This window comes from Scyliorhinus canicula, chromosome 7 (genome assembly GCF_902713615.1).
Source record: "Scyliorhinus canicula chromosome 7, sScyCan1.1, whole genome shotgun sequence".
Classification (NCBI taxonomy): domain Eukaryota; kingdom Metazoa; phylum Chordata; class Chondrichthyes; order Carcharhiniformes; family Scyliorhinidae; genus Scyliorhinus; species Scyliorhinus canicula.
Genome location: NC_052152.1, coordinates 164,218,651 through 164,234,017, shown reverse-complemented (window position 1 = coordinate 164,234,017; position 15,367 = coordinate 164,218,651). Strand labels below are relative to the sequence as shown.

Below are 15,367 nucleotides of genomic sequence, written 5' to 3'. Positions count from 1 at the left end.
TGTTGAAATTTCGCTCAATCAAACACATGAAATGAAAATGAAAATCTCTTATTGTCACGAGTAGGCTTCAATGAAGTTACTGTGAAAAGCCCCTAGTCGCCACATTCCGGCGCCTGTTCAGGGAGGCTGGTACGAGAATCGAACCGTGCTGCTGGCCTGCTTGGTCTGCTTTAAAAGCCAGCGATTTAGCCCTGTGAGCTAAACCAGCCCTGGAGAGTATTCTGTCATGTACCTGACTTGTGCCTTGTGGATGGGGTCAGGCATTTGATTAATCAAAAGGCATGTTAGATGTCAGCGAATTTACTGTTTTTGATCTACTCTTGGAGCCACAAAACATATTTGGCTGTTATAGTTAATGTTTTGGTCAATGATGGCCACCACATTCCCCCTCCCACCCCAGAATATTAATGTCGGAGAGATGCAAGTTTGTAGGTGTGTTGTATCGGAACAGCTTGGCTTGCAGTTCTCTTGTTCTGGAGCAAAAGTTTTCAGCATTGCAGCTACATTATTGTTGTACCCATAATCTTTGCTGCATCCAGTGTGCTCATAAGTTGCTTGATATCATGTAGAATTCATTAAAATTGGCTCAAGACTAGGTTCTGCGATATTGTGGAACTCAGGAGGCACTGGAGAGAGATAATCCACTCAGCACTCCCAGCTAAAGATGGCTGCAAATGGTTCAGCCTTGTCCTTTGCACTCTTTGGCTGGGCTTTGCCATCTTTGTGCATGTGGATGTTCCTGGAACCTCCACCACCCACTAGTTAATTCTTTGTCTATCACCATTCATGAAATATAGCAGGACTGCAAAGCTTTAGCCTGATCCATTGGCTATGGGTCCACTTAGCTCTGTCTATAGCATGCTGCTGCCATTGTTTAGCATACATGTAGTCCTGTGTTGTCGCTTTACCACCTGATTTTGATGCAGCTGGTGTTGCTCCTGACTTAGCCTCCAATACCTCTGATGGAATTTTACCCTCATTTTTATATATAATCCATTTAATTTTGCCAGTTTAAGTTTTTTTTTGGCTACCAAAGCTTAATTTACTCTTTCCGGGTTTGAACTCTATGTGAGATGGGGATCGTTGGGAGGACACCAATGCAATAGTTGGTTAGGATAGTGAAATTTAGGAGGAACTGACATTTTCAGTCCTCTATTGCTGATCCCCAGTTGGTACCAGTCACAGAATGTAATGGCTACCCTCTGCCGAGTTCAAACCCAATAAGGCAGTCTGGATCAAATGTATGACAAAGGACCCTGATTAAAACTGTCAATTGACTTTTTGCCAGACTCAGGTGGTTCCATCAGCTGTCTCGCAGTAAGCCCCAGCGACTATTGCCATCTACCACCACTCAGCATGGTAGACCATTGCCCACCATTTCCGTGACAATGCCATCCTATTTTTTCTGGATGGGAAGTCTGAAAATTCAACCCACTGTCTTCTACTCCACTTCTCTAATGTTTCATTCCTTTGACAGATAAACTCTTAGTTATTGAGTGTAATTCAATGGTATAATTGGCATATGGCGCATCAGTAATATAATGCAAATTTCCAAGAATATGAAGAAAGCTGCAGAAAATTGTGCCTGAAGCTTCAAAGCCTAATTCTGTGATGATCACTGCCTTAATTTTATGTAGTTGAAATAGAATCCCTCAATGCGTGGTTAGAGAAATTAACTTGTCTCAGGATAGGATACTGTTGTAATGCGATAGTTCATAAAAACACAGCGCTGTTCTTCCAGGATACCTAACCTTTACTTTTACTTAATCACATCACTACCATAGAGTTAGGTTTATACTTTCAAAAAGTGTAACAACCTTATTCTAATTCTCTCCATAATTGTGACTGTAGAGGCAATACACTATTTTAATTCTCCAGCTCGACTCTCCAGTTATTTTGAAAACATTGGATCATTTAAAAGATTGTTTCATTTCTATGCTACTATTTCTTAATGATCTGAATTTTCTGTAGAATAGATATTTATTTGACACCGACAAGAGCACAATGCAAAGATTAAAATGAATAATTGATAAGCAATAAGGAAGGGACAATAGAAGGCCTCAAATGGTCTATTCAATACCTGCATTGTACTCCATAGATCAATATGGTACAATCACTCTTAAAAGAGTTTCAAAAGGAAGCTAGGAATGGGATTCCATTATTTTCTGTAAATATTTTTAAAGGTGATAAAATATCAGCATTAAAAATTATAATATGCATTAGATCTATTATTATAAACCTATAGAGACTGACAAAGTGGCTTGTGTGAAAAGTTCTAAGCCCATGAAAGGCCTTCCGAGACTGAGATAATAGCTGGTCATAACACAATGCTGCTATCTTTCACATTTGTAAAAGTAAAGGGTGCTACATCCCTGGAGCCTTATTGTTTCTGCACCATCAGCCATTTTAGCCGATTATCTTAACACACCACCACAGATCATTCATCACATGACATCAAAGGCAAAGTTAAAATCCGTAGCCACGCTAGTCTATTTTTTCCCCAAGGGCAAAAGCCAAGTTATAACAATGCTCCGTTTGGCTCCAAGAAAATACGTTTCTTCAGTGATTGTTTTCTTTTTTCATGCTAAATTGGTTCAGATTGAACCGTGAAACCACTGTGTTTCTTGAAACTCCTTTTACATTTCTTAAAATTCATCATATTAAACATTAAATGTGTAATAACCCTCACGAGACCATGGGGACACCTCAATTGATCTCCCCATGGGTGTCGTGGAATAAGAGTTAGTGGGCGGAGGCACACCAGCTGAAACTCGTAAAATGGCCTGATAAGAGCCGGCCCGCACTGGGACCGGCGCAATTTGTTGTTCCAGTTGGGCCTTTGGATTGTAAGCCATGTTGTGGCCTTTGTTTTATTGTTGAAATAACTCAGTTTGAACTTACCTTCTCGGGCCTCCTGAACCTTTATAAAATGTGTTTGTGTCAAATGCATAGACCATCCTTTTTATGCCCCATTGTCATTTTTAATTGTAAATCAGTATTAATCCTTTCTGATGGAGAAATTTAGAGGAAGTAAGGAGGTTCATAGCACTCCTGAGTCAGAATCAGCCTTGATCCATTGATATTAACTGGAGATATACTTTACAAACTGGGCAACACCTTGAAATTTACATTCCAATCTCACCATCAGTTCTCTACCTCTCCACCTTTTTTAAAGTCAAGGATCCAAATATTTTGAGTGGATCTGTAGCTTAGCTTGGCACAGCTGTCGTCCAGCAGAGTCTGAATGTCTATGGTGGCTGGAGTCCACTTTTGATCTTTAGGATGGCAGCTCAAAACACTAACTTGGCCTTTCACTGGTTGCTTGCAAGTAAGGACATTTATTTTCATTGAGAAAATTTTGTTGAAAAAAAAATTCTTCCATACTTCTTATTGTTCTTGTTTACCTCTTTTCCTCACCAGCAAGGGAGCAAATCAGATTCTAGTTTTAAGAAACAATTTTTAAAAAATGCACCTCCCAATGAGTGGCTCAGATCTTACAAGTAGATTGGAATGCTTAATCTTACTGAAATAAAGCCTAGCTTCATACTGGATACATAGTGTGGGGCTAATTTGAATTAAAAGTGATCTGTTCTTTGGAACAGTGTGTAATATAAACATTTCGGTGCTTTAACAAATTCTCAAGTTCCAACTCGCAACCGTAAAGTTGCTTTACTGTATCCAGCAATACTGGACATGACTAACTCATTCACAAATTCCGCCTCGTCAATTTTTGATCATGAATTTAGATAATCAAATTTGGTATAGTTTTTACAATGGGCGTGATCCAACGGCCATGCTACGCTGGAAACACAGCCTCCCATGGTGCAGCGTGGCCGATGAAAGCTAGGAGACCCGCTCCTGGGTTCTACGCTCCCCACGCCTCGAGAGATCCAACGCGGTCTTGTGAGACGTTGCAGTGTAAATCCCACCCATTGCGGGTGGTATCTATTTATTGGAGTGAAGCAGTAAGCCTCACTCTTATGTGTATATTTCTGAGGTACCTCGAGGCTTTGGGATTCAATCCCTTCACCTCGGCGACCTTGGGCATGCATCGTTCAGCACTAGTCGCCACAACTGGGGACAGATGGAAAGGCACCCATGGGGTTCTCCCAGGGGATTGGAGGCCCCTAGCTCCATGCCCTATGGGAAGGGTGGTGCCCTGGCATTGCTAGTGTCACCTGGGTACCACAGCGGTGTCATCCTGGTACACTGTTGGTGCCAGCCTGACATTCCCATGGTGTCCAGATGGCACTGCCAGCTGACATGGGCATTGCCAGGTTAGCATTGAAAAGGTGCCAAGCTGGTATTTTCAGTACGCGCACGATTGGGCCGGGGTCCCTCACATAGTGCGTTTGGGCTGTGGGGGAGGGCCGCAATTGCTTTGGAGGCCTTGGAGATTGCAAAGATGATTCTCGACAGGAGCGAGAGTAACAGGGTAGTTGTTATGGGGGACTTTAACTTTCCAAATATTGACTGGAAATACTATAGTTCGAGTACTATAGATGGGTCAGTTTTTGTACAGTGTGTGCAGGAGGGTTTTCTGACAGTATGTAGACAGGCCAACAAGGGGCGAGGCCACATTGGATTTGGTACTGGGTAATGAACCCGGCCAGGTGTTAGATTTAGATGTAGGTGAGCACTTTGGTGATAGTGATTACAACTCGGTTATGTTTACTTTAGCAATGGGCAGGGATAGGTATATACCGCAAGGCAAGAATTATAGCTGGGGGAAAGGCAATTATGATGCTATTCGGCAAGATTTAGGGTGTATAGGATGGGGAAGGAAACTGCAGGGGATGAAATTAAATGAAATGAAAATCGCTTATTGTCACGAGTAGGCTTCAATGAAGTTACTGTGAAAAGCCCCTAGTCGCCACATTCCGGCACCTGTCCGGGGAGGCTGATGCGGGAATGAACCCGGCCAGGTGTTAGATTTAGATGGGTACAATCGAAATGTGGAGCTTTTTCAAGGAACAGCTACTGCATGTCCTTGATAAGTATGTACCTGTCAGGCAGGGAGGAAGTTGTCGAGCAAGGGAACCGTGGTTTACTAAGGAAGTTGAAGCACTTGTCAAGAGGAAGAAGGAGGCTTATGTTAGGATGAGACATGAAGGCTCAGTTAGGGCACTTGAGAGTTACAAGTTAGCCAGGAAGGACCTAAAGGGAGAGTTAAGAAGAGCGAGGAGAGGACACGAAAAGTCGTTGGCGGATAGGATCAAGGAAAACCCTAAGGCTTTCTATAGGTATATCAAGAACAAAAGAATGACTAGAGTAAGATTAGGGCCAATCAAGGATAGTAGTGGAAAGTTGTGTGTGGAATCAGAGGAGATAGGGGAAGCGTTAAATGGATATTTTTCGTCAGTGTTTACACTGGAGAAAGACAATGTTGTCGAGGAGAATACTCAGGTTCAGTCGACCAGGCTAGATGGAATTGGGGTTCAAAAGGAGGTGTTAGCAATTTTGGAAAATGTCAAAATAGATAAGTCCCCTGGGCCAGATGGGATTTATCCTAGGATTCTCTGGGAAGCCAGGGAGGAGATTGCAGAGCCTTTGTCCTTGATCTTTATGTCGTCTTTGTCGACAGGAATAGTGCCGGAAGACTGGAGGATAGCAAATGTTGTCCCCTTTTTCAAGAAGGGGAGTAGAGACAACCCTGGTAATTATAGACCTGTGAGCCTTACTTCGGTTGTGGGTAAAATGTTGGAAAAGGTTATAAGAGATAGGGTTTATAATCATCTAGAAAAGAACAAGTTCATTAGCGATAGTCAACACGGTTTTGTGAAGGGTAGGTCATGCCTCACAAACCTTATTGAGTTTTTTCAGAAGGTGACCAAACAGGTGAATGAGGGTAAAGCGGTTGATGTGGTGTATATGGATTTCAGTAAGGTGTTTGATAAGGTTCCCCACGGTAGGCTATTGCAGAAAATAAGGAAGTATGGGATTGAAGGTGATTTAGTGGTTTGGATCAGCAATTGGCTACCTGAAAGAAGACAGAGGGTGGTGGTTGATGGCAAATGTTCATCCTGGAGTTCAGTTACTAGTGGTGTACCGCAAGGATCTGTTTTGGGGCCACTGCTGTTTGTCATTTTTATAAATGACCTGGAAGAGGGTGTAGAAGGATGGGTTAGTAAATTTGCAGATGACACGAAGGTCGGTGGAGTTGTGGATAGTGCTGAAGGATGTTATAGGATATAGAGAGACATAGATAAGCTGCAGAGCTGGGCTGAGAGGTGGCAGATGGAGTTTAATGCGGAAAAGTGTGAGGTGGTTAACTTTGGAAGGAGTAACAGGAATGCAGAGTACTGGGCTAATGGCAAGATTCTTGGTAGTGTCGATGAACAGAGAGATCTCGGCATCCAGGTACACAAATCCCTGAAAGTTGCCACCCAGGTAAATAGGGCTGTTAAGAAGGCATATGGTGTGCTAGCCTTTATCAGCAGGGGGATTGAGTTTCGGAGCCACAAGGTCATGCTGCAGCTGTATATAACTCTGGTGCGGCCGCACCTGGAGTACTGCGTGCAGTTCTGGTCACCACATTATAGGAAGGATGTGGAAGCTTTGGAAAAGGTTCAGAGGAGATTTACTAGGATGTTGCCTGGTATGGAGGGAAGGTCTTACGAGGAAAGGCTCAGGGACTTGAAGTTGTTTTCGTTAGAGAGGAGAAGGCTGAGAGGTGACTTAATAGAGACATATAAGATAGTCAGCGGGTTAGATAGGGTGGACAGTGAGAGTCTTTTTCCTCGGATGGTGATGACCAACACGAGGGGACATAGCTTTAAATTGAAGAGTGGTAGATATAGGACAGATGTCAGAGGCAGTTTCTTTACTCAGAGAGTAGTAGGGGTGTGGAACGCCCTGCCTGCAACAGTAGTAGACTCGCCAACTTTAAGGGCATTTAAGTGGTCACTGGATAGACATATGGATGAAAATGGAATAGTGTAGGTCAGATAGGCTTCAGATGGTTTCACAGGTCGGTGCAACATCGAGGGCCGAAGGGCCCGTACTGCGCTGTAATGTTCTATTTAAAAATGGCATCCCAATTTCTCGCTACAATGCTTCCTGCAGTACAAAAAGGGGCTCAGGCATGCATTCTCTATTCGGGCCCCTTGTTCAACGTGAGTCATGTTGAAAAGCCACGTGTTTCTCGGCACTGCAAGGCCGGGAAACAGGCGGCCTAACGTGCTCGCTCGGGGGCTTTGTTCCCTTTTGCGAGAATCACACCCAATGTTTATTTTCAGGAAGTTATCTATCAACTCTGTCTAAAGCAAACTGTAAAAGTTTCATCCCTCCTACCCTAATCCCACAATTTTGTGCACGGTTTGATGGGACACATGACAAAATAGTTTGCTCTAAAACTTTCCTGTTGATTGTTTGTATCCAGTCAATTGAGGATGCATGAGTGTCCAGCAGGGCTCATCTTCAGCTTCACCCACACTCCTGAGAAGCACCATGTTTCAAGTCTACACCACTCTCCAACACCAATAACGCCGATCAGATGAAAAATGCTGACACAAACCTCTGTCCCATTCGAGGCTACAAGTGATGTAATGCTAAGAATGAATCATCCAAGTCGATTTTCCTTTGCCATTAAGAACTTAAACTTTAAGATCCTAAAATGATTCTTCTATGTTTTAGGATCACAAAGAGCAACCTGTAAATCCCCCTAAATATGTCCTGCCCTATCAAGGATGCATTATCAATTCCTTATATTTGTATTTGTGGCTGCATACCTCCCATGCCTCAAATTTAACAAAACTGGCTCCTGAAAAAACTGGTTATTTAAAGATTGCCTATTCTATGTTTGATTTGCTAAATTTCAAGAATGTACTGTAAATCAATCATGTGCATCAGTACTTTGCAGATGATGTTTATAACCTTCTATGTGAATGTTAAGAGGTGCTTATACTTACTGTGGCAGCAGTAAATTCTGGAGCATTGTCATTCACATCGGTCACAATAATAAGTGCAGTTGCTGTATTGGAAAGGCCATAGTTTAGATTCCCATCCATATCAGTGGCTTGAATGATAACTGTATATCGTGGGACTTTCTGAAAAGGAAAGAACACAGTCTACCATAAATATGTATAACTAACTAATTGAATCTGGATGTGGTTGAGATTACAATATTGAGGTTTGGGCTAATTTATGCAAACTTGTACTGTAATTGAAATACTGGCTGTTTTATAATCCAGTGTTTTTTAAAGTTTTTTTACGCGACGCACTTTTACCAACTGGCTAGCCCTTGCGACCCATTTCCTACTTCGGTGAGCCTGTCCTCATTTTTATGCATTCAAAATTACTATACTTGATCTTTATCACTTACAACAATAAATTGTATTCAGTTCTTCATACTTAAAACCTCGATGTTGCATGGCAACAAAATAATTTCACCTTGTATATTGTAAATTTCACTCACCAAGTTTCACTGACACTGAAATGACTGGTTTTGTCCAATCAGACACTTCCAACTCGAACCCAAAATTTTACTCTGGGCTCCAAAGAATCAAAAGGCTGCTTAATCAATCTGAGGATTTGAACGCCGTGTCCCATCCCACCTACCTAAACATATTTGCTGATCTGTGAGCACTGTATCAACATAGATACGTAAATTCAGTTTTGAAAAAGTACGAGAATCTTATTCCTCTTTTTTTAATATAAATATTTTTATTCTCCTCCTTTTTCACATTTTCTCCCGTATTTACACCCACCACAATAAACAATAATCAGCAACAGATATTGGGGTGAATGTAGTATACCAATAATCCACCAGTGTATTTGTATCTGTGCTGTTGCCCTTCTATTTGTATCTGTGCTATGCTGTTGCCCTTGTGGGCTTTTCCTATGGGCCATTGTATGGCATTATCCATAGGGGAACATGTTGGGGCCTGTATGGGCTCCGCCCATGGCTCCTCCCCTAGAAGGGAGGTATAAAGAGCAGTCGACCTGTAGGCAGTTCTCAGTATTGGTTCAGTCACAGACAGGCACTGTTCTAAGTTGATTAAAGCCACGGTTTACTTCTACTCATGTCTCGAGTGAATTGATGGTCGCATCAGATATTTCAAACCCCATAAAAATAACAACGATCCCATCTTCCCATCAACCCCCAAACATCAGCCCGCATGTTTACATAAACAAATGACAAAAATAAATCAGGGATTACCCATAGTCATCCTTAATATACACAGCCCCCCTCCCCCCGCAACCCTCCCACCCACCCCCCCCCAACTAATGTTCGATGTTATCCCGTTCTTGAAAGTGCACAATAAATAATGCCCATGACTTGTAGAACCCCTCCGAGCTTCCCCTCAGTTCAAACTTAGCCTTCTCAAGGGTCAAGTATTCCAACAGGACCCCCCGCCATGCCAAGGCACAGTGTGGAGAGGCTGCTCTCCATCTCAGCAGGATCCACCTTTGGGCGATCAACGAGGGGAAGGCTACAATATCTGCCTCCGCACCCGTTTCCAACCCTGACTGGTCCGACACCCCGCATATGGCCTCCCGGGGACCCGGGTCCAGTTTCACGTGCACTATCTTGGAAATTACCCTAAAAACCTCCTTCCAGTACTCCTCTAGCTTTGGACAGGGCCAAAACATATGAACGTAATTAGCGGGGGACCCCCCCCCCCCCCGAAATGCTCACACACATCTTCTACTCCTTCAAAGAATCGGCTCATCCTCGCCCTCGTGAGGTGCGTTCTATATACCACCTTCAGCCCTATCAGCCCAACCCCGCACATGAGGTGGAGGCATTTACTCTCCGGAGCACCTCACACCAGAACCCCTCCTCCATATCCTCTCCCAACTCTTCCTCCCACTTTGCTTTGATCCCTTCCAGTGGTGCCTTATCCTCTTCCAAAATAGCTCCGTACACCGCTGACACTACCTCCTTCTCCAGTCCCTTCATCGTCAGCACCTCCTCCAGCAATGTGGAGGCCAGTCCCTCCGGGAAGCTCGGTATCTGAGATACATTATACAGCATATACATTCAAAATAAATGACCAAAATCAGACAATACACTCATTTACTGTGCATCAGCCATCCACTGTTTTCATCTCATTTTATATTGACTCTACAGCAAAATACTTCAATGCACATGGGAAATATAATGAGTTGGATTGTGAGATAATGATGATACACTTTAAATTCTGAAGCCATAGATGGCCTTCACGGCGGGAAATTTGAGACACGGGCAGAGTCCACTGGTCAGGGATGCTGCAGTACTGCTGCTTCAGTCGCATTCTAAACAGGATTCACTGAACATTTAATAATACACCTCTCTCCCAATTCTTACCTTTTTATTTCATAAAGTGCACTTAACCTGAATTGTATGAGCAGTACTAAACGTTTACTCCACATTAAAATCTCTCATGCTGGCTCCGTCATAGTCTACGTCCCGATTCCAAAATGGATGCCCGCAAAGAGTGCAGGGAAAATTGGACAGCACTAGGGAAAACAAGCAGGTGCAAGGTTTCCTGTGTATTAAGATTTGCAGAACCCAGACTGAACTGAAATCAATAGCCATTAACATATTAATGAGCTATCTCCGGAGACAAAAAGGAAACATTGAAACAATCAAGACCAGGACAGATTCCCCGGCGCCAGTGGGAGCTAGAACAAAGGCAGGCCAACTGCCACATAGGGCCCGCCCAACGATCAGGGAACAACTCCGGTATTGGAGAAAATCAATACAAACGATTGGGACGTTGTCCAATTAATTGGGACCAAGTCCCGGGTTCCGCCCAGAAAGGCGCGAAACCCCTGGGGACTATAAAACAGAGTCCCCAAGTTCAGTTCGCTCTCTTGGAAGAACTCTCACCTTGGCTTTGGCTCTCAGCAATGAGAGGCCCGCCAAGCACCAGCCAAGTAAGTCTAAGGTCAACGCACGCTACGAGATAGACGCTCCTAGCTACTATTCGGTACTAGTTTGAAGCCAACAGTATCAGAACCGGACAACGGCCATTGTTCCTCTGACTGAGTGGGCCACTCGAAGCTAAGTATAGGCTTTTAGTAGTAGTAGTTCTAGTTTAGCGGCCGTGGTACTGCCGTGCCAATCGGGCCCCCAGATGCCCCAAACGGGCTCTGGCGCCCGTTTCACGACGGCAGCGAGCAGGTGTGATTGCTGCCGTGTTGAAACGGGCGTGAAGGCCCGGCCGGTCAGCCCATCCGCCCATCGGCCTGGGAGAATCGTTACTCGCCGTAAAAAACAGCGAGCGGCGATTCATGGTGTTGGTCGGGCGTGGGGGGGGGGGGGGGGAGAATAGCGGGAGGGCGTGAAAAATGTCGGGAGGCCCTCCCGCTTTTCTCCCACCCGGCGTGGGGGGTGGAGAATCGCGCCCATTGTATTTGTGCATTGACTAGGTATTAAATTTAATTTTTATGAATACACACGCTTTTCTTTGAACAGGATCAGTTTAGGGCAGCAAACAATTACCCAGAGAAAAAATTGAAAAAAGATCATGTGATCATTGGGGATCATTTTCGGCGACCCACTTTTCGACACCCGCGACCGACCCACGGGTCACTAGCCCCACTTTTAAAAACACTGTTATAATTGACTCCCTTTTCTCAATATAGTCTGAATTTGAACAGTCCAATTTACCTGCTAATTAATCTCTAAATTTTACAATTAAGGAACAGAAACAAATGAACAGGCCTCAGTAATGAAGAAAGTTCAAACAAAGTAGGCAAGATATATTCAGTGCTCCTAAATTATATTTGTGGCTCACAATGCTTAAACATAGAAAGGCTGACTGAACCCACAATGTTTAATCAGATTAGTATGCCATTTAGGAACGTTTACCTTGTTAAGGCAGTTGAATCAGATGCTTCAGGAGAAAATAAAAGGTACTGCAATCTCATTGGCAGATGACGACAGATTAGTTCATTCTAACTGTTTTCACTTAAAAAAAAGCAGATGCTGCTAATGTTACAGGAAGGGGAGAGGTAGCAGAAAAAACTAGGCGGGATAACCATGAAACGTAGGAGCAGAAGTAGAATATTCAGCCCATCGAGACTGCTCCGCCATTCCATGAGATCATGGCTGATCTGATATAATCCTCAACTTATTAGAATAATAAATAAATGAAATGAAAATGAAGAATGAAAATCGTTTATTGTCACGAGTCGGCTTCAATGAAGTTACTGTGAAAATCCCCTAGTCGCCACATTCCGGCACCTGTTCGGGGAGGCTGGTACGGGAATCGAACTGTGCTGCTGGCCTGCCTTGGTCTGCTTTCAAAGCCAGCAATTTAGCCCAGTGTGCTAAACAGCCCCTAGAAATGAAAATCGCTTATTGTCACGAGTAGGCTTCAATGAAGTTACTGTGAAAAGCCCTTAGTCGCCACATTCCGGCGCCTGTCCGGGGTGGCTGGTACGGGAATCGAACCGTGCTGCTGGCCTGCTTGGTCTGCTTTAAAAGCCAGTGATTTAGCCGAGTGAGCTAAACCAGCCCCTGCAGTACAACAGTAAGGGGGATAGGAACAAACTTTAAAGAGAAAGTACTTAAAAATAGAAAAGCTACCCTGTCCAGATGGGATGCATCCTAGTTTGCTGATGGAAGTAACGATAGAGATAGCGAGGTTATGGCTGATATCCTCTATTCCTCCTTAGATATTGAAATATTGCCAGGAGGATTACAAATGTTCAGTCACCAATCAAAAAAGGAAGTGCGATAAACCCAGCAGCTACAGGCCAGTCAGCCTAAGTCAGGAGACACAAGCACAAGTCAGGAGTGTAAGGAAATATTCTCCAATTGCCTGGATGAGTGCAGCTCCAATAACATTCAAGAACCTTTACACCATGCAGGACAAAGCAGTGTGCTTGACTGGTATCCCATACACCATTTTAAACATTCACTCCTCCACCAAAACTTACACTCTCCACCACCAATGCACAGTAGTACCAGTGTACACCATATACAGGATGCACTGCAATAACTCACCTAGGCTCCTTAGGCAGAACCTTCCAAACCCATAACCTCTACCATCTAGAAGGACAAGGGCAGTAGTTGCATGGGAACACCACCATCAGCAAGTTCAACTCCAAGCCACTCACCATCCTGGTTTAGGATTACATTGTCATTCCTTAACTGTTACTGGACCAAAATCCTGGAACTCCCTTCCTAACAGATCTGAGGATGAACCTACCCCACATGGACTGCAGCAGCTTCAGAACATGGCTCACCACCACCTTCACAACGGTAATTAGGGATGGGCAATAAACCCTGGCCTAGTCATCGACACCCACAGCCTTAACGCCCTTTGGTGTCCGAAAGGTTGGGTAGGGTTACTGGGTTCCGGGGATGGGGTGGAGATGTGGGCTTGGATGGGGTGCTTTTTCCAAGGGCCAATCCAGACTCGATGGGCAGAATGGCTTCCTTCTGTACTGTAAATTCTATGATTCAATGATTCCAACGGCTGGTGCAGGCTTGATGGGTCGAATGGCCTCCTTCTGTACTGTAAATTCTATGATTCTATGATTCTGAATGAGAAACCTTAGAAGACAATAATGGAAGACAAAATTATTTGCCATTTTGAAAAATAATAGTTAAAAATGACAGCCAGCACAGATTCGTTAAAGGCAAATCATGTTGATTCACTTGCTTGGGTCCTTAGGTGAAGTGTTAGAAAGAGCTGATGAAGGAAGTGCAGTTGATGTTGTTTGTATGAACTTTCCACAAACATTTGATAAAGTGCTACATGATAGAATTGCTAACAAAGTTAAATCCCATTGGATTGAAGGGGAAGTGACAGCAGTGGCACAAAATCGGCTGAGAGACACAGAGCAGATTGAACATTTGTTTTTCTGACTGTAAGTAATTGTATAGTGCTGCCTCCAGCAATTGATTATCAGGATCACTGTTTTTTTAAAATTTAGATTAATTTAGATTACCCAATTCTTTTTTTTCCAATTAAGGGGCAATTTAGCGTGGCCAATCCACCTAGCCTGCACATCTTTGGGTTGTGGGAGCGAGACCCACGCAGATACGGGAAGGATCGTTGTTCTTTTCGACATGTATTATTGACATGAACCTGGATATATAGAGCATAATTTCAATGGTTACAGATGACACAAAACTTAGTGATGCAGTACAACAGTAAGGGGGATAGGAACAAACTTTATGAGGACAAAGACAGCCCAGCAAAACGGCATAACACACACGAGATGGAATTCAACACAGGGATGTACAAAGTGATGCAATTTGGTCAAAAGAATGAGGAGAATCAATATATGATACAATTTTAATGGAAGCCAAAATAGAAAGAAGGGGGATGGGGTGCATGCATACAAATGCTTGAGAATGTTAAAAAATAATACTGGGCTTCATAAACAGAAACATTAAGTATAAAAGCAAGGAAGTAATGTTAAACCTTTTTTAAGTCTGTGGTTAGACCAGAAGGACAGACCCAGCAGAGGTGGTGGCACAGTGGTATACAATTGGGAGGGAGTTGCCCTGGGAGTCCTCAACATCAACTCTGGACCCCATAAAGTCCCATGGCTTCAGGTTAAACATGGAGGAGGAAACCTCCTGCTGATTACCACATACTGCCCGCAGTTCTCCAACTTTTGAACATCACTTGGAGGAAGCACTGAGTGTGGCAAGGGCATAAAATATGCCCTAGGTGGAGGGCTTTAATGTCCATCACCAAGAGTGGTTTGGTAGTACCAGCACAGAACGAGCTGGCAGGGTCCGAAAGGACACAGCTGCTAGACCGGGACTGCAACAGGTGGTGAGGGAACCAAGTGGGAAAAACATACATGACCCCATCCTCACCAACTGCCTGCTGCAGATGCATCTGCCAATGACAGTATCGATAAAAGTGACCACCACACAGTCCTTGTGGAGACAAAGTCCTGACTTCACCTCAAGGATACCCTCCGCTGTGTTGTGTGGCACTACCACTGTGCTAAATGGGATAGACTTCAAACAGATCTCACAACTCAAGACTGGGCATCCAGGAGGCGCTGTGGACCATCAGCAACAGCAGAATTGCATTCAACCACAATTTGCAACATCATGGCCTGGCATATCCCCGACTCTACCATTACCATCAAGCCAGGGGATCAACCCTGGTTCAATGAAGAGCGCAGCACAGCATGGAGCAACAGCAGGCAAACTGAAAAATGAGGTGTCAACTTGGTGAAGCTACAACGCAGGGCTACTTGTGTGCCAAACAGCATAAGCAGCAAGTAATAGAGCTAAGCGATTCCTCAACAGACACATTAAATCTAAGCTCTGCAGTCCTGCCACATCCAGCCATGAAGGGTGGTGGGCAATTAAGCAACTCACTGGAGCAGGACACTCCACAAATGTCCCCATCCTCAATGATGCAGGAGCCCATATGTGCAAAAGACAAGGCTGAGGCAT

General features: G+C 44.0%; 1 protein-coding gene across 2 annotated transcripts in view; it reads right to left on the bottom strand.

Annotated features, from left to right (window-relative positions):
• The window catches only part of LOC119969494 (cadherin-4-like), an 859,326-nt gene that overhangs the window by 129,240 nt on the left and 714,719 nt on the right, over positions 1 to 15,367 (bottom strand). For both annotated transcript variants that reach the window (XM_038803180.1, XM_038803181.1), the window contains one exon: positions 7,911 to 8,048. In XM_038803180.1, the coding sequence (XP_038659108.1) occupies positions 7,911 to 8,048 (138 nt within the window). The remainder of the gene's footprint in view (positions 1 to 7,910; positions 8,049 to 15,367) is intronic.